General features: G+C 42.1%; 1 protein-coding gene across 1 annotated transcript in view; it reads left to right on the top strand.

Moving 5' to 3' along the window:
* LOC126100520 (odorant receptor Or2-like) overlaps positions 1–20,784 on the top strand; it is a 50,778-nt gene that overhangs the window by 4,718 nt on the left and 25,276 nt on the right. The window contains exon 2 of the mRNA XM_049911132.1: positions 14,882–14,981. Within this exon, the coding sequence (XP_049767089.1) occupies positions 14,882–14,981 (100 nt within the window). The remainder of the gene's footprint in view (positions 1–14,881; positions 14,982–20,784) is intronic.

Genomic DNA, 20,784 nt, shown 5'->3' with positions numbered 1-20,784 from the left:
CATTTTAGTAGCTAACTTAGATTGCCTTCTTCCTTTTCCTAGCATGTGCCGTATCTTCACGGGCTCTCCATGTTATTCATGTACCCATCTGTGCGCGTCTAGTATTATCACATGTGAAAGTGTGAGGACGTTTTCGAAATGTTTAGGAATCGTGTACTTGAGGCACAGTATTCGCCTAGTCGGATGTGGGAAACCGCCTAAACACCATATCCAAGCTGACCATTATAAGACGGCTGCTGTGGCCGAGTGGTTCTACGCGCTGCTGCTACGGTCGCAGGTTCGAATCCTGCCTCGGGCATGGATATGTGTGTGATGTCATTAGGTTAGTTAGGTTTAAGTAGTTCTACGTCTCGAGGACTGATGACCTCAGATGTTAAGTTCCATAGCGCTTACAAGGGAACCTCCCCATTGCACCCCCCTCAAATTTAGTTACAAGTTGGCACAGTGGATAGGCCTTGAAAAACTGAACACAGATCAATCGAGAAAACAGGAAGAAGTTGTGTGGAACTATGAAAAAAATAAGCAAAATATACAAACTGAGTAGTCCATGCGTAAGATATGCGACATCAAGGAGACTATGAGCTCACGAGCACCGTGGTCCCGTGGTTAGCGTGAGTAGCTGCGGCACTTGGTTCAAGTATTCCCTCCCCTGAAAATTTTACTTTCTTTATTTTCGCAAAGTTATGAGTAGCTGCGGAGCGAGAGGTCCTTGGTTCAAGTCTTCCCTCCACTGAAAATTTTACTTTCTTTATTTTCGCAAAGTTATGATCTGTCCGTTCGTTCACTGACGTCTCTGTTCACTGTAATAAGTTTAGTGTCTGTGTTTTGCGACCGTACCGCAAAACCGTGCGATTAGTATACGAAAGGACGTGCCTCTCCAATGGGAACCGAAAACATTTGATTGCAAGGTCATAGGTCAACCGATTCCTCCGCAGGAAAACACGTCTGATATATTCTATACGACACTGGTGACGGCATGTGCGTCACGTGACAGGAATATGTTGTCGACCCACCTAACTTGTACACTTAGCGAATGGTTAATGAATCTTCTACCTTGCCCGATTTAGGTTTTCTTGTGGAAGTGATAATCACTCCCAAAAAAGTGATGAAAACATACGAGTTTGTCACATATGCTGAAAATAAAATATTAAACTTTTCACTCGACGGCAGACTTGAACCTAGTACTTCTCGTTCCGTAGCAGCTCTCGTTACCCACGGGACCACGGCGCTCCTTAACTGTTATTGTCCTTAATATTGCCTATCTTCGCATGGACTACTCAGTTGGCATATTTTGCTTATTTTTTTCATAGTTCCACACAACTTCTTCCTGTTTTCTCGATTGATCTGTGTTCAGTTTTTCAAGGCCTATCCACTGTGCCAACTTATAACTAAATCTGAGGAGGGTGCGATGGGGAGGTTTCCTTGTTAGAGCCATTTAAACCATTTGACCATTATACAAGTCTTCTTCGTTAATCCGCCGGGCGGATTCTAACTCATATTAGCATTTCTATCCGAATCCCGGAAGCGACGTTGCTAACGCGTGCGGTTATCTGGACTGTTTTTTATATTCATAAACCGTAATAATTTCTGAACAGTTTCAACGAAGTCTGAAAAACTCAGTGGCTGCAATGGCGGGTGACTGTTAGCCCTACATGTCGATAACTCTACCAGCCGTATAAACCTGGAGCACTGCTTCACTTCCTGATCTCATCTGATGAAAGCAGGAGGTTTGACATTCTGATAACTTTGTCCATGTTAACATATATACAGAGTGTTTCACAATTAATGTTACACACTTCTACAAAAATGGCTCTGAGCACTATGGGACTTAACATCTGTGGTCATCAGTCCCCTAGAACTTACAACTACTTAAACCTAACTAACCTAAGGACATCACACACATCCATGCCCGAGGCAGGATTCGAATCTGCGACCGTAGCGGTCACGCGGTTCCAGACTGAAGCGCCTAGAATCGTAGGGCCACACAGGCCGGCACACTTCTACATATTGTAGAGGAGACTTAATAGATCATGTTCCACTTGGGAAGCCATGTCCGCAAACGTCATCCAACAACGCTACCGTGAGTCAAAGTTGCAGGTGCCGGCGCCTGTAAATGGATGTATCTACAAAGTGGTTCCGTGATGATGTTACAAACTTTCAAGGATGGTAGATCAGGATAAATATATCAGTTTGATGTAAAGACCGGAAACGAACGACTAGAAACTTTTGAATGTGGGGCTCCATAAGGTTTAATTGAACACCGTTCTGGTACTTCTTACGGAGGAATACATGTACAGGTACATTTGTCGCTAAATTCGTAGGGTATTCAACTTTCAGATGTTATGGCATGAATCAACACAATAAAAAATATCTTGTTGTTGTTGTTGCTGTCGTCTTCAGTCCTGAGACTGGTTTGATGCAGCTCTCCATGGTACCCTATCCGGTGCAAGCTTCTTCATCTCCCAGTACTTACTGCAACCTACATCCTTCTGAATATGCTTAGTGTTTTCATCTCTTGGCCTCCCTCTACGATTTTTACCCTCCTCGCTGCCCTCCAATGCTAAATTTGTGGTCCCTTGATGCCTCAGAATATGTCCTACCAATCGATCCCTTCTTCTAGTCAAGTTGTGCCACAAACTCCTCTTCTCCCCAATTCTATTCAATACCTCCTCATTAGTTATGTGATCTTCAGCATTCTTCTGTAGCACCACATTTCTAAAGCTTCTATTCTCTTCTTGTCCAAATTATTTATCGTCCATGTTTCACTTCCATAATGGGTACACTCCATACAAATACTTTCAGAAACGACTTCCCGACACTTAAATCTATACTCGATATTAACAAATTTCTCGTCTTCAGAAACGCTTTCCTTGACATTGCCAGTCTACATCTTATATCCTCTCTACTTCGACCATCATCCGTTATTTTGCTCCCCAAATAGCAAAACTCCTTTACTACTTTAAGTGTCTCATTTCCTAATCTAATTCCCTCAGCATCACCCGATTTAATTCGACTACATTCCATTATCCTCGTTTCACTTTTGTTGATGTTCATCTTATATCCTCCTTTCAAGACACTGTCCATTCCGGTCAACTGCTCTTCCAAGTCCTTTGCTGTCTCTGACAGAATTACAATGTCATCGGCGAACCTCAAAGTTTTTATATCTTCTCCATGGATTTTAATAGCTACTCCGAATTTATTTTTAGTTTCCTTTACTGCTTGCTCAATATACAGATTGAATAACATCGGGGAGAGGCTACAATCCCGTCTCACTCCCTTCCAAACCACTGCTTCCCTTTCATGTCTCTCGACTCTTATAATTGCCATCTGGTTCCTCTACAAATTGTAAATAGTCTTTCGCTCCCTGTATTTTACCCCTGCCATCTTTAGAATTTGAAAGCGAGTATTCAAGTCAACATTGTCAAAAGATTTCTCTAAGTCTACAAATGCTCGAAACGAGGTTTGCCTTTCCTTAATCTTTCTTCTAAGATAAGTCGTAAGGTCAGTATTGCCTCACGTGTTCCAATATTTCTACGGAATCCAAACTGACCTTCCCCGAGGTCGGCTTCTACCAGTTTTTCCATTCGTCTGTAAAGAATTCATGTTAGTATTTTGCAGCTGTGACTTATTAAACTGATAGTTCAGTAATTTTCACATCTGTCAACACCTGCTTTCTTTGGGATTGGAATTATTGTATTCTTCTTGAAGTCTGAGGTTATTCCGCCTGTATCTTACATCTTACTCACCAGATGGTAGAGTTTTGTCAGGACTGGCTCTAATAGGCCGTCTGTAGTTCTAATGGAATGTTATCTACTCCCGGGGTCTTTTTTCGACTCAGGTCTTTCAGTGCTCTGTCACACTCTTCACGAAGTATCGTATCTCTCATTCCATATTCATCTACATCCTCTTCCATGTACATAATATTGTTCTCAAGTACATCGCCCTTGTATAGACCCTCTGTATACTCCTTCCACCTGTCTGCTTTCCCATCTTTGCTTAGAACTGGATCTCCATCAGAGCTCTTGATATTCATACAAGTGGTTCTCTTTTGTCCAAAGGTCTATTTAATTTTCCTGTAGGCAGTATCTATTTTACCCGTACTGAGATACGTCTCTACATCCTTACATTTGTCCTCTATCCATCCCTGCTTAGCCATTTTGCACTGCCCGTCGACCTCATTTTTGAGACGTTTGTATTCCTTTTTGCCTGATTCATTTACTGTATTCTTATATTTTTTCTTTTCATCAATTAAATTCAATAAATCTTCTGTTACCCAAGGATTTCTACTAGCCCTCGTCTATTTACCTACTTGATCCTCTGCTGCTTTCACTACTTCATCCCTCAGAGCTACCCATTCTTCTTCTACTGTATTTCTTTCCCACATTTCTGTCGATTGTTCCGTTATGCCCTCCGTGAAACTCTGTGCAGTCAGTTTATCCAGGTCCCATCTCCTTAAATTCCCACCTTTTTGCAGTTTCTTCAGTTTTAATCTACAGTTCATAACCAATAGATTATGGTCAGTGCCCACATCCGCCCCTTGGAATGTCTTACAATTTAATACCTGTTTCCTAAATCTCTGTCGTACCATTATATAATATATTTGATAGATTCTGGTATCTCCAGGATTCTTCCATGTATACAACCTTCTTTTATTATTCTTGAACCAAGTTTTAGCAATGATAAAAAAAGGCTAGTAAACACAGCTACTTTATTGAAGATATGCATTTATTGAAGATATGCATTTTAGAATATATGTCTAGTAAACATATATTCTAAAATGCATATCTTCAATAAAGTAGCTGTGTTCCACACTATCGAAGATGAACAAATGCTCATAGCTCCGCAGACATGCATTTTGTAGGCCATGTTTACTTCACGTTTTTGTTGTCTTGGTCGATATTAGCACTTCCGAAAGTTGCATTCCCTATAGTCTTAGCAACAATAGTAACGGTACGTGTATTCCACTGCAAGAGGTATCCGAATCATTGTCGTTTGTAACCTTCGAATCGTCTTTTTCGAAACGGGACCATTACCTCAAATTGGTACATTTAGTCATCTCCATCACCCTTGAATGTTTGTAACATCATCAGGAATCATCCTGTACATGAGTATATTTACGAGCACGGTGCCTTGAACAATTACGCTCTGTAGCGTCGCTGGATGACGTTTCCGGACATGGGTTCCTATATCAAACTTCCTGCACTAAGTCACTTCTACATCCCCTACACTGTATAACATGAATTTTGAAATGCCATGCATATGACAAAACAAACCCTTTATTTAATTTTGTTATGAAGAGTGATTATTGTAAAATCCATGCTAGTACATAAATGGAACCGAACAAAATTGTCTCCGTTTTACAAAGGAGGACCCATTTGCTGTTCTGATCTCGGCAGTGAAACCAATATAAGTCTGGCCCCTCATTTAGAGACTCGTCGGGATCATCAAACAGGAACTACTTGCAGTTATTGTATGTGCTTAATATGTATTGTACTTTAAAAAGTATCGCATGTTCCTGCATAAACTAGCGTCGGTCAAGTCTAGAAGAGAAATTCATGTATTTTATGTGCGGTAACCAATAACAGTTGAAATATGAGCACGTTTACTAATGACGAGTAATGTGCAGTAAAATTCTGTGATGTAGACCGTCTTATTGTTGCCGTTCATCGCCCTTGTCCGAATGGCTGTAATTTCCACGACACTATTGGTGTTGACGACATCAGTCGTAGCAGTACAGCGAACTCCTCCGTCAGGCAACTTAGGTTGTGTTGCTCATGCACTACGTTACTAGAACACGATTAGGGATTCCGAGCAGTGTGAACAAACTCTACTGTAAACAACGCTACGAAGGCCTACTACTACGAGGGAACTGGCAGATGTGGTGATCTGCCGATGGCAGTAAGCGTGAGAATAGTCAACCGCATGCAGCTAGGCATCCACAAAAGCCCTTCCATCTGCAATAATTTCAGCCGGTTGTTCCAGTAAGTTGTAGATCCTGGATCATTCGCATAAACGGGGGACGGTAGGTGTCGCACAGTTTGCACACTTGATTAACTGTGAAGAAGGGCTGAAATACGCTTCAGGACGCATGATAACCACGTGCAGCGCTGCCTACAACCTCAACACATATGGAGTTGAGAGGGCAAGCTGGTTCATATCGAAATAGATACTAGTTTCCGGACATATCACTGTAGGAAATTTTCTTACAGTTTTGACTAGTACTCCATCCTACAGCTGAATGTGAACAAAATCGATTGTCAGACCCGAAATACGTACACCTGTGTACTTCGTGATGCATTTGATACATTTGATTGAACGTTGTCTCCAAATTTTAAGTGAATCTGTGACTTTGTTTTTAAAAAATACGAATAACTGTTTGGTTCGTAGTAGTCCCACATTTCCTCTGGGCTAAAGGCCATGCGAGACATTAAAATGGCCACATATGTAATATTTCTTAATAAATACACATACTGTTATATTTATAGCTAAAGTAGAAATAATCATAACAAACATTTCAATTGTAGATCACTGCATATACGTAAAACCGTTAAAAACGTTTAGGTAAAAAACCAAAATAAAATTAATTTGTGTTATACAAGTACTAGCTACCCTTTTTTTTCAGGAAAAACGGCACTGAACTAGCAGCTGAAAAAGAATGGCTGCAAAATTGTGCAGTATACTTGTTAACACATGTATCGTATTAAAATCTCCCAACAGTTTCAATTAACCAATGGGGAATCTCTCCTGTTTCTTCGAACTCAAACTGTGTGATGTTTGTATCATACTCAGAGGTCATGCATGTCATGTATTTGAGATCGTATGTTCCAATATTGTTGGTGTTCATTTTGTATAAATTTGCGGTACGTAATAAGCAGAAACAGTCTTCTGCGTCTTCTAACGAAACGTATCTCTTCAGCGTCAACAAATGCTCACATTGAGTGATTTTAAAGTATTCGATCCATGTTTCTCCTTTTGTTTTTTTATGTAGTCATTAGTTCCATCGCATATTTTTACAATTTAGCGTGAACTACTTAGTTCGAAGTTTGTTTAAAATTATTCATTTTTATGAGCTTCATGTTAATAATTTACTAGTGTAAGTACGGCAAGGTGAAACAGAAAATGTAGTATTTATATTGTTCTGCAAAGATTGCAAGTTACTAAATAACGATTAAGGTTTCTTATACGTGAAGGATTTTGTACCATTACGTGCTAAACCAAAAGTTTTCAATATCTGCACTATTTACCTCCTTGTGAATAAAGTCAATTTAAATGACGAATAACGAATGTCAGCTTATTTTCCAGGAACGCCAATGGACGTAATTATCTTCCCCGAACCGTATAGTAGAGAGATCTAACAGCCCGTAGTTCATCAAACAGAAGAAAGTCTGTGTTAACCTCAGAAAGGGAATTAGTGACTGCTAGTCATACGATCCAGATTGAAACATGTATCCGAAATCAAGACACCTTTGACCAGCCGATCATACCTTTTGGAAATGGAAAAGTTTACGTAAAAGCTTTTCTTTGAAAGTGTTATTGATTCCATTTCCCCAAATATTTAATCTTGCTTCTGGAAAATACTATATCATGTAAATTATATTATGAGCTGGTGTCTGGCATAACGTATGTAACATGTATCTGTGTAGGAAACGCACTCCGAACATGAACATCAATTTAGCAATTAGCATTATGGCGATAGCAATCAGTTAACGATTTTAAATGTGGACCTTATTTGTTTAACTACACTTGTGGCAGCAGTCGAAACTGAATTCTTTAAAAACACACATGTAATGGCAAAGTGTTTAAATACATCGCTATACTTTTCTACGTACGTAGAATGGAAAACATGCAGCATACAGATTTCAAGGTTTCAAGTGGGTAAACGCTGAAGTCTGTTTGATGAACCTGCCTTCCGTCTGGTTCTAGCCAAAATACTACATGAATTCGAAATGTTATGTACTGTTATTACGAACAAAACTTGTGATACATGTATGATTTGGTACTTTATTTCTAATAAGCGACTTTAGCACAGAAAAATGTATCTCCGTTATCCAGTAATAGCAATACATTGTTAATCAGTTGTTCCAGCTGAATGCCAGGTCAATATTTCTTTATACGTTAAAATACAGGACTATGTTTTACGAAACAACGTTTATTTTCTAAATCAATATTTCTATTTTTTAAATTCTGTATATAGGCTCTAAATGTTTTCTTAGTGCCAATCATTTAGCTTTGATCGTATGAAATTTTCTAAGGACTCTGTTCTTAGTCTAATGCATGATTTCTTTTTGCTTCTCTTAACCTGCTCCTAATGTTCTCGTTGCTGTGGTCATCTTGAGGAACCTTCATATTTTCTCCTTTTCTCCTCCTACAGCATTTTCTTTCATCAAAGATCAGATTACAACATGTATTGCTGTTTCAGTTTCAGTGTCAAAACCATATTCTTTTGTGTCTGATAACAATTTTTCTCTTGGTTGGTAACAGAGCTTACTTTTATGTAATCTCTTACTGTAAACCGTCTTTACACTGCTCCAACGTTTTTACTACAATATATGATCTTATCTGCTAGGTTAAATATCTCAGTCTGCCGCCTTATGTATGTTACTCATACAGTCTTGCGACACCGAGAACCATTCAAAGAAGCCTAGGTTGCTCTTTCGTCCATGTGTTTTACTAATTATGGTTACTGTCATATCAGTTACATGTAATGCTATATGTAATTTCAGTACAGCAGTTTATCTTGCTTGTTTTCTTCCAAATTGTTTTATGGAAGCGACGAGGTGACACATTTGTTCAGCCACTCGACTATGATTCGGGATAACTCATATTTATAGTTTACCGTGGTGTTTGTAAATAGAGAGAGAGTCAGGGTCGTTTTTGAAACAGACTATAGTCTCTCTACCTCCCAGCCTTTTCCATATTACTTTAAAAATGTTTGAAAGTACTATGTGTTGGCACTATAACATCGATTTCGTATCTCGTCGACACCCATAGCATTATAGAGGATTCTGGAGCTCATTCGGAAAAGGACGGAGGAGATATCAGCGGTGGTTTGTGTAAGGAGTGATGCCAGTTTTCACAGAAAGTGGTTTAAGGAAACTTGAATGACGAAATCGGAAGCTAGCAATCTGGAACTCGATCAGTGTAGCTACCGTAGTAGTATAACACAGTATGGGATGTTCGTGTGAGTGTACAGCTGTGGGCGAGGCGATAATAGTGATCAAATGCTCAGACTTACTGCTTCTAAGTACTTGTACTGCGTTTTTGGCGTTTTGTATCTCTTGTATGTGTAAATGAAGATACCATCCCAAGGAACTAAAGAACATATCTTCTTTTTGTGGCTGTTCAGCAATTAAATTACCGTTAAACTTATTTCGTTACCAGAAGCTTCCAGAAGCTTTTCTTTCACAGAAAGCTCTTCAGTTTTTTTTGAGTCATCAGTCTTCTGACTGGCGTGATGCGACCCGCCACGAATTCCTCTACTATGCCAACCACTTCATCTCAGAGTACCACTCGCAACCTACGTCCTCAGTTATTTGCTGCATATATTCCAATCTCTGTCTCCCTCTACAGTTTTTCCTCTACAGTTCCCTCTACTACCATGGAAGTCATTCCCTCATGTCGTAACACATGTCCTATCACCGTGTCCCTTCTCGTCAGTGTTTTCCACACATTCCTTTCCTCTCAGAGTCCACGCAGAACCTCATCATTCCTTAACTTACCAGTCCGCATAATTTTCACATTCTTCTGTAGCACCACGTTTCAAATGCTTTGATTCTCTTCTGTTTCGGTTTTCCCACAATCCATGTTTCACTACGTACGTTCTAGAACGTTCTTCCGCAAATTAAGGCCTATCTTAGATACTAGTATACTTCTCTTGGCCAGGAATGACCTTTTTACCAGTGCTAAACTGCTTTTTATGCCCTCTTGATCCGTCTGTCATTGGCAATTTTCTGCCTAGATGGTACAGTTAACTCCAACTACTTCGTGACCATCAATCCTGATGTTAAGTTCCTCGCTGTTCTCATTTCTTCTACTTATCATAACTTTCATCTTTCTTCGTTTTACTCTCAATACATATTCTGTACTCATTAGACTGTTCCTTCCAGTCAGAATATCATGTAATTTCTCTTCACTTTCACTCAGGATAGCAATACCACCAAGGAATCCTATAATTGATATCCTTGCACCCTTGAATTTTAATTCCATTCCTGAAACTTTCTTTTATTTCTATCACTGCTTCTTCGATGTTCAGATTGAACAGTAGGGGCGAAAGACAACATCCCTGTCCGAGCACGTCGCTCTTGGTCGTCCACACATTATCCCTCTTGGCTCTTGAACATAGTGTATATTATCAATTTCCGCCTGTAGCTTATCCTTATTTTTCTCACGATTTCGAACATCTTGCACTTTTTTACTTTCTAGAACGCTTTTTACAGGTCGAAAAATTCTTCTAAACTGTCGATTTTTCTCAGTATTCCTTCCATCATCAACCGAAACATCAGAATTGCCTTTCTGATGCCTTTACCTTTTTTGAAGCCGAACTGATCCTCATGTACCACATCCACAATTTCCTTTTCCATTCATTTAATTATTACTCTTGTCAAAACCTTGGATGCATCAGCTGTTAATCCGATTGTGCTATAGTTCTCACAAACGTCAGCTCTTGTATGGATGATATTTTCCCGAAAATCAGATGGTATGTCACCAGACTCATACATTCTACACACCAACGTGAACAGTTGTTTGTTGCCACTTCCACCAATGATTCTGCCTTATTTGATCTTAGGTCCTCCAAAGCTCTCTTAAATTCTGATTCTAACACTGGATCCCGTCTCTCTTCTAAATAGACTCCTGTTTCATCTTCTATCACATCAGACAAATCTTCCCTCTCAAAGAGGCCTTCAATGTACTCTTTCCACCTATCCGTTTCTTCTCTGCATTTAACAGTGGAATTTCCGTTGCACTCTTACTGTTACCAGCCTTGCTTTTTATGTCATCGAAGGTCGTTTTAACTTTCCTGCATGCTGAGTCAGTCCTTAAGACAATGATTTCTTTCTAAATTTCTGTACTGCCTGTTTTTTTTCCTTCTTCAGCCACTTGTATTTCTGTTTCGTTAAATTTCCCTAAACATTTTTGTGTTTCCTCCTTTAATCGTTCAACCGATGTACTTCTTCTGTTACCCATCGTTTCTTCGCAGCTATCATCTTTGTACCTATGCTTCTCATTCCAACTTCTGTGAATGCCCTTTTTAGAGATTTCCATTTCTCTTCAACTATACTGGGTATTTTGCTATTCTTTATTGCTGTATCCACAGCCTTAGAGAGCTTGAAGCGTGTTTCGTCATTCCTTAGTATTTCTGTGTCCAACATCTTTAAATACTGATTCTTCCAGACTAATTTCTTACTACTGTTCATCATTACTACATTGTAATCTGAGTCTATGTCTGGTACTGGGTAAGCGTTCAAATACAGTGTCTGATTTGGGAATCTCTACCTGACCGTGATTTAATGTAAATGAAGTCTTCCCGCCTCACCAGGCCTTTCCGAAGTATACCTCTTCCTCTTGTGATTCTTGAACAGGGTATTCGCTACTACAGAACTCAGTTAACTTTTCTCCTCTTTCATTCCTTGCCCCAAGCTCATATTCTCATGTAACCTTTTCTTCTACTCCTTCCCCTACAATTGCATTCCAGTCCCCAAAGACTATTACATTTTCATGTCGTTTCACATACTGTATTACATTTCCAATATCTTCGTATACTTCCTCTTTCTCTTCACCTTCAGCTTGTGACGTCGACATATATATCTGTACTATCGTTTTCGGTGATGAGTTGATGTCGCTCTGGTCAGAACAACTCTATCACTGAACTGTTCACAGTAACTCACTCTCTGCCTTACCTTCCTATTCATAGCGAATCCTGCTAACATTATAACTTTTTTGCTGCTGTTGATATTGCCCTATATTTATCTGACCAGAAATCGTTGTCTCTTTCCCCTCCTGGAGATCCGAATGGGGGACTACTCCGAAATCTTTTGTCAATGGAGAGATCATCATGATATTTTTCAATCACAGGTTACATACCCTGTACATATACAGTGTGTGTCTTCAGTGCTGTGCTTCCGATTATCTTCTGCATCCCCATGCCGTTGATCATTGCTGATTATTTCGCCCTTAGGGGCAGTTCAGCATTCCAAGGAAAAGTAAGTGCCCTGAACCTCTGTTTGCTCCTCCGTCCTCTTTGACAAGGCCGTTGTCAGAATGAGGGTGACTTCTTACGCCAGTTGTCTTCGGCCGCCAATGCTGATTATTAGTCAAATTTTAGGCGGTCGCGGGTTTGGAACCAGCACCAGATGACTTTTGGATTATCAACCGAAGACGCTACCCCTATACCACGGCTGCATACAGTATTTCAATACGCTACCTTAAATATTACGACATCCAATTTTGTTTATTGAATATCTTAATCTGTTTGCTTTTCAGTTTTCGGATATTTGTCTTATATCTTTCCTAACCGTACCTAAGAATCATTTTTTGGTTATCGCTTGCGCAAGGACTTGTTGGCAGTGTATACAGGGAGAGTCACCTAACATTACCGCTGGATATATTTCGTAAACCACATCAAATACTGACGAATCGATTCCACAGACAGAACGTGAGGAGAGGGGCTAATGTAAGTGGTTAATACAAACCATAAAAAAATGCACGGAGGTATGTATTTTAACACAAACCTACGTTTTTTTAAATGGAACCCCGTTAGTTTTGTTAGCACATCTGAACATATAAACAAATACATAATCATTGCCGTTTGTTACATTGTAAAATGTTAATTACATCCTGAAATATTGTAACCTGAAGTTGACGCTTGAGTACCACTCTTCCGCTGTTCGATCGTGTGTATCGGAGAGCACCGAATTACGTAGGGATCCAAAGGGAACGGTGATGGAGAGCCTGGAACAGCACATTACGTCCACATGCTAACACCTTTTTATTGGTCTTTTCACTGACGCACATGTACATTACCATGAGGGGTGAGGTACACGTACACACGTGGTTCCCGTTTTCAAATACGGAGTGGAATAGAGAGCGTCCCGACATGTCAGGCCAATAGATGTGCAATGTGGTGGCCATCATTTGCTGCACACAATTGCAATCTCTGGCGTAATGAATGTCGTACACGCCGCAGTACATCTGGTGTAATGTCGCCGCAGGCTGCCACAACACGTTGTTTCATATCCTCTGGGGTTGTAGGCACATAACGGTTCACATTCTCCTTTAACGTACCCCACAGAAAGAAGTCCAGAGGTGTAAGATCAGGAGAACGGGCAGGCCAATTTATGCGTCCTCCGCGTCCTATGAAACGCCCGTTGAACATCCTGTCAAGGGTCAGCCTAGTGTTAATTACGGAATGTGCAGGTGCACCATCATGCTGATACCACTTACGTCGACGCGTTTCCAGTGGGACATTTTTGAGCACGTTGGTAGATCATTCGGTAGAAACACGATGTATGTTGCAGCTGTTTGGGCCCCTGCGATGAAATGAGGACCAATGAGGTGGTCGCCAATGATTCCGCACCATACATTTACAGTCCACGGTCGCTGTCGCTCTACCTGTCTGAGCCAGCGAGGATTGTCCACGGACCAGTAATGCATGTTCCGTAGATTCACTGCCCCGTGGTTTGTGAAAACCTCTTCATCGGTAAACAGGTAGAACTGCAACGCATTCTCTGTTAATGCCCATTGACAGAATTGCACACGATGATTAAAGTCATCACCATGTAATTGCTGATGTAGCGACACATGAAACGGGTGAAAGCGGTGACGATGCAGTATGCGCATGACACTACTTTGACTCAGTCCACCGGCTCTCGCAATGTCCCGTGTACTCATGTGTGGGTTCATGGCAACAGCAGCTAACACACCAACTGCATCCGCTTCTCCTGTTACGTGTCTGTTACGGACCCGTTTGCGTGCTACGACCATACCTGTTGCATACAGTTGGCGGTATATGTTTTGCAATGTGCGGCACGTTGGATGCTCTCTGTCCGGGTACCGTTGTGCATACACCCTGCAGGCTTCAGCTGCATTTCGTCGACACTCGCCATAGATGAGTATCATCTCCGCCTTTTCAGAGTTCGAGTACACCATGGTCACAGTTCCTACAACACTACACTATCACAGACGTCTGGTAACACGGTGTACTACAGCTGGTCTGCGTGCCGAGACGAATGCAGAATAACAATAACACCAAGCGCTACATGCGGACACTGCGACAGCTAGACCAAACCACAACAGTGCACTACAGTCACACTCGTAAACACGGTCTTCATTGTAAACATGTCCCTGGAGATGCTGCTCGCCGACCGTGGCCCGTGTTTGTTACAACACGCAACTGAACGTCGGAGGTTTAAAGCGTCAACTTTACGTTACAATATCTCCGGATGTAATTAACATTTTACAATGCAACAAACGGCACTGATTACGTATTTGTTTATATGTTCAGATGTGCTAACAAAACTAACGTGGTTCCATTTAAAAAAACGTAGGTTTGTATTAAAAAACATACTTCCTTGCATTTTTGTATGGTTTGTATTAAACAATTACACTAGCCCCTCTCCTCACGTTCGGTCTGTGGAATCGGTTCGTCAGTATTTGATGTGGTTTACTAAATATATCAAGCGGTAACGTTAGGTGCCTCACCCAGTATAATTCAGGATATCAGCAGGTGTTTTACTTTGATGAACTTAAAGGCACTTGGTGACAATTTAATGTATTTTAGCTGTAGATGGTAGTTTCCAGAAGAGGAATTTTCAGAAATACGAATAGTAAAAGACACCATTGCTACAAACTTCGACAGTGGACGAGAAATGTCTTTCCCTTCCAGGTTCGTCACCCATTTGGAAAACACGATGAGCCCCATCGCAATGACGCAGTTTGTCTGCAGCGTCCTCGTTGCGTGTTCGTCATTATTCCAAGCAACATATGTAAGTTACAAACTTCAGTTCCTGAATATTTCGTGTTGTTCATTGCACTTGAGTTGTAAGTATTTAATAATAATTTTCACGGTGTGTAAGGTGACTGGCACGAAACTGCACGATTCGTATAAGTATGATCGATTCCAGTAAAGCAAGTAATTCTAAACCTGGTTGAGTAGACGTCACATACCCAACATCCTGGCTCGTGGTTTCCTCCGGAAATTTCGTTATTCCGTTATGATACCACCTCAAATACAGAACAGCATAAAAAGATATGATTTGTTATTATGTCTAGAGTTAACGACTTCTTAGAGCTGTACTTTCCCTGCTGACATTTGAAGAGGCTTATGGCATAATTTTGTTGGTCAGATTTTGACGAATATGAGTGAAGGACTATGCTATGTAGCAGAGACTGCCGTCTTTTGGTTGCCACAGTTATGTATATCTCTGTATGCACAATAACTACACACATTTCGCCACATGTTTGAACATGAAATGGGGACATGCTACATGTAATGGCAATGTGATGTAAGTCGGACTTGCGCAACAATGCCATGAAGCAAAAACAGATTTTCTGTTTACATGCTACGTCGAAGTGAAACAAGAATTACTTTCATAACAACGGCATGACTCAAAATCAGATTTCCTGTTCCACCACAAGGAAGTTTTCCGTTACTGACAAGTAATAAAGGGTACTCCAATCAGACTCAAATGATGATTATTGCATTACCTGGATTAAGGTCACTACGAGCCATCGTTAATAAAAACACTTGTACATCCGCATATTCTCAACTGGACTCTACATATCCGAGGTTGAGTCTTTCCATTCAGCTCTGACACGCCAAGTCACTACAGACCCTCACTCGGGAGAATATACTATCTTCTTAATATATGTTAGTTATTTCTGGCAATTGATGAATAAAAGTGTGCCACATGTATCGAATCAACATACGCAACAGCTCAATGTTAACAGTAATATTCTGCCGTGGAATCTTTCAACACATAATGACAAATAGTATTTCATCCTGTAATAGAATAATAGTCCATGACCATTTTAACAAATACTTCACCACAAACAATCTATTGGACATATATCCATCAGGTTTCCGCAAATCTCGTAGCGCAACATGTACTTTAATGAAATAAGATCTTAAGTCAGCAGTGGACGAACAAGAGGTGACTGCAATATGCTTCTCAGATTTTAGTAATGCCTCTAGTAACGTTGACTTCAAATTTTACTTGCCTATCGTAGAGGCTTAAACTTGTCTCCACGGGCACTTAAACGGTTCCGTTCGTTCCTGATGTCTCACTAACAATACGTCACGTCTGGGTCATTATGCCACAGCTACGTCGCACGAATTTTATTCGGATCTGGCTCACCTCCCTGTCTCGCAAGCTGACATGCTGAACACTGAGCCGTATGTGCAGGTCGATGTGTCCATATCCATGGGATGATTCTATTCATACACATTAAAAATAGTTATGCATCACTTCGGGTTCCGAGAGTTCCGGCACCTGTGTAGAAAATTGGAACAGTGATAAATACACGCCTGGAAATTGAAATAAGAACACCGTGAATTCATTGTCCCAGGAAGGGGAAACTTTATTGACACATTCCTGGGGTCAGATACATCACATGATCACACTGACAGAACCACAGGCACATAGACACAGGCAACAGAGCATGCACAATGTCGGCACTAGTACAGTGTATATCCACCTTTCGCAGCAATGCAGGCTGCTATTCTCCCATGGAGACGATCGTAGAGATGCTGGATGTAGTCCTGTGGAACGGCTTGCCATGCCGTTTCCACCTGGCGCCTCAGTTGGACCAGCTTTCGTGCTGGACGTGCAGACCGCGTGAGACGACGCTTCATCCAGTCCCAAATATGCTCAATGGGGGATAGATCCGGAGATCTTGTTGGCCAGGGTAGTTGACTTACACCTTCTAGAGCACGTTGGGTGGCACAGGATACATGCGGACGTGCATTGTCCTGTTGGAACAGCAAGTTCCCTTGCCGGTCTAGGAATGGTAGAACGATGGGTTCGATGACGGTTTGGATGTACCGTGCACTGTTCAGTGTCCCCTCGACGATCACCAGTGGTGTACGGCCAGTGTAGGAGATCGCTCCCCACACCATGATGCCGGGTGTTGGCCCTGTGTGCCTCGGTCGTATGCAGTCCTGATTGTGGCGCTCACCTGCACGGCGCCAAACACGCATACGACCATCATTGGCACCAAGGTAGAAGCGACTCTCATCGCTGAAGACGACACGTCCCCATTCGTTCCTCCATTCACGCCTGTCACGACACCACTGGAGGCGGGCTGCACGATGTTAGAGCGTGAGCGGAAGACGGCCTAACGGTGTGCGGGACCGTAGCCCAGCTTCATGGAGACGGTTGTGAATGGTCCTCGCCGATACCCAGGAGAAACAGTGTCCCTAATTTGCTGGGAAGTGGCGGTGCGGTCCCCTACGGCACTGCCTAGGATCCTACGGTCTTGGCGTGCATCCGTGCGTCGCTGCGGTCCGGTCCCAGATCGACGGGCACGTGCACCTTCCGCCGACCACTGGCGACAACATCGATGTACTGTGGAGACCTCAAGCCCCACGTGTTGAGCAATTCGGCGGTACGTCCACCCGGCCTCCCGCATGCCCACTATACGCCCTCGCTCAAAGTCCGTCAACTGCACATACGGTTCACGTCCACGCTGTCGCGGCATGCTACCAGTGTTAAAGACTGCGATGGAGCTCCGTATGCCACGGCAAACTGGCTGACACTGACGGCGGCGGTGCACAAATGCTGCGCAGCTAGCGCCATTCGACGGCCAACACCGTGGTTCCTGGTGCGTCCGCTGTGCCGTGCGTGTGATCATTGCTTGTACAGCCCTCTCGCAGTGTCCGGAGCAAGTATGGTGGGTCTGACACACCGGTGTCAATGTGTTCTTTTTTCCATTTCCAGGAGTGTATATACATCATTTCCACCCTTTTTATTGCTTATGAAAACCACACATTGCACGCTGTACCACCATACTGGGAGACCTTCAGAGGTGGTGCTACAGATTTCTGTACACACCGGTACCCCTAATACCTAGTAGCACGTTCTCTTGCACTGATGCATGCCTGTATTCTTTGGAGCATACTACCCGCAAGTTCATCAACGCACTGTCGGCCCAAATTGTCCTACTCCTCAACGGCGATTCGTTGTGGATACGTCACAGTCGTTGGCGTGTCACGTTGTCCATAAACGGCCGTTTTCAATGTATCCCAGACATGTTCGATAGGCTTCATGTCCACATCTACATCTACATCTACATGAATACTCTGCAATTCACATTTAAGTGCTTGGTAGAGGGTTCATCGAACTACAATCATACTATCTCTCTACCATTCCACTCCCGAACAGCGTGCGGGAAAAACGAACACCTAAACCTTTCTGTTCGAGCTCTGATTTCTCTTATTTTATTTTGATGATCATTCCTACCTATGTAGCTTGGGCTCAACAAAATATTTACGCATTCGGAAGAGAAAGTTGGTGACTGAAATTTCGTAAGTAGATCTCGCCGCGACGAAAAACGTCTTTGCTTTAATGACTTCCATCCCAACTCGCGTATCATATCTGCCACACTCTCTTCCCTATTACGTGATAATACAAAGCGAGCTGCCCTTTTTTACACCCTATCGATGTCCTCCGTCAATCCCACCTGGTAAGGATACCACACCACGCAGCAATATTCTAACAGAGGACGAACGAGTGTAGTGTAAGCTGTCTCTTTAGTGGACTTGTTGCGTCTTCTAAGTGTCCTGCCAATGAAACGCAACCTTTGGCTCGCCTTCCCCACAATATTATCTATGTGGTCTTTCCAACTGAAGATGTTCGTAATTTTAAAACCCAGATACTTAGTTGAATTGACAGCCTTGAGAATTGTACTATTTATCGAGTAATCGAATTCCAACGGATTTCTTTTGGACATCATGTGGATCACCTCACACTTTTTGTTATTTAGCCACCTGCCACCTGCCACACCGTACAGAAATCTTTCTAAATCGCTTTGCAACCGGTACTGGTCTTCGGATGACCTTACTAGACGGTAAATTACAGCATCATCTGCGAACAACCTAAGAGAACTGCTCAGCTTGTCACCCAGGTCATTTACATAGATCAGGAACAGCAGAGGTCCCAGGACGCTTCCCCTGATATCACTTCAGTTTTAGTCGATGATTTGCCGTCTATTACTACGAACTGCGACCTTCCTGAGAGGAAATCACGAATCCAATCGCACAACTGAGACGATACCCTGTAGGCCCGCAGCTTGATTAGAAGTCGCTTATGAGGAACGGTGTCAAAAGCTTTCCGGAAATCTAGAAATACGGAATCAACTTGAGATCCCATGTCGATAGCGGCCATTACCTCGTGGTTGCACAAGAACGGTGTTTTCTGAAACCATGCTGATTACGTATCAATAGATCGTTCCCTTCGAGGTGATTCATAATGTTTGAATACAGTATATGCTCCAAACCCTACTGCAAACTGACGTCAGTGATAGAGGACAGGCTGACCCCTCTAGTCGAGCGATGTCCTTTTCCTAAAGGAAGTCATTCACGTGCACGATGGGGGCGCGAATTGTTGTCCATGAAGTCGAATTCCTGTTCAAGCTGGTGAAGGCTCTGTAATGGTGTGGGGCGTGTGTTGGAGTGATATACGACCCCTGATACGACTAGATACGACTCTGACAGGTGACACGTACGTAAGCGTCCTATTGATCACCTGCATCTATTCATGTCCATTGTGCATTCCGACGTACTTAGGCAAATCCAACAGGACAACGCGATACCCTACATGTCCCTAATTCCTACAGAGTGGTTCCAGGAACACTCTTCTGAGTTTCAACACTTCCGCCGGCCACCAAACTCCCCAGGTATGAACATTATTGAGTATATCTGGTATGCCTTGTAAAGAGATCTCCACCCCCTCGTACTCTTACGGATTTACGGACAGCCCTGCAGGATTCATGGTATCAGTTCCCTACAGTACTACTTCAGACATTAGTCGAGTCCATGCCACATAGTGATGTGGCACTTCTTCGTGCACGCGGGGGCCCTACACGATATTTGCCAGTTGTACCAGTTTCTGTAGCTCTTCAGTTTAGCTGGTGGTGACTTCTATCTATCTTCGATATGTTGGCGAAAATACATGTTCAAAGACGATGGACCGTATTTTTAAACATCGCCACACATGCTTTCACCGAAAATTCTTTTCGGCAGTTTTATTAGGGCTCGCTTACAGTCTCCATTTACGACAAAATTGTTCCTCTATAATTAGGCTTTTTTTAAATAAATCTTCAGCAACACCGATTAGTTTGTGCTATGTTACTACCAACTAGTCGCTGTAGCTTCATATCCGTACTTGTAACCTTAAAATATCCTACGCATGATCCCAGGGTAGTGGCGCATTCACTCTGTTTTCTGGGCCTTACATATTGTTGAATTATACATAAAATACATGACTGTATATTTCTGCAACGAGTAATGTTGTTTCATGATCTACGAACGGTGTTGATGTATACCTTCGTTTCATTGCAGACTATTGCGTACTATTTTTCAAGGTAACATCCCAATGTTGTTGTGCTGTCTGTCAAAAAATATAAGAAGTCACACAGTGACTCGCGTTCCACCCAAGTATTCATCATTCATGACCTACTACCACTTGAAAAATTAATTCCCAACTACAGGTTCACTATTTCAAAAACCCTCTGTTTATTGTCCTCTGTCGTCTCTGTTAGCTTACCCCAAATGTTTGGTATATTCTTTGT

This window comes from Schistocerca cancellata, chromosome 9, assembly GCF_023864275.1.
Source record: "Schistocerca cancellata isolate TAMUIC-IGC-003103 chromosome 9, iqSchCanc2.1, whole genome shotgun sequence".
Taxonomy (NCBI): domain Eukaryota; kingdom Metazoa; phylum Arthropoda; class Insecta; order Orthoptera; family Acrididae; genus Schistocerca; species Schistocerca cancellata.
Note: the sequence above shows the minus strand (reverse complement) of the source record. Positions and strands in the feature narration are given on the sequence as shown.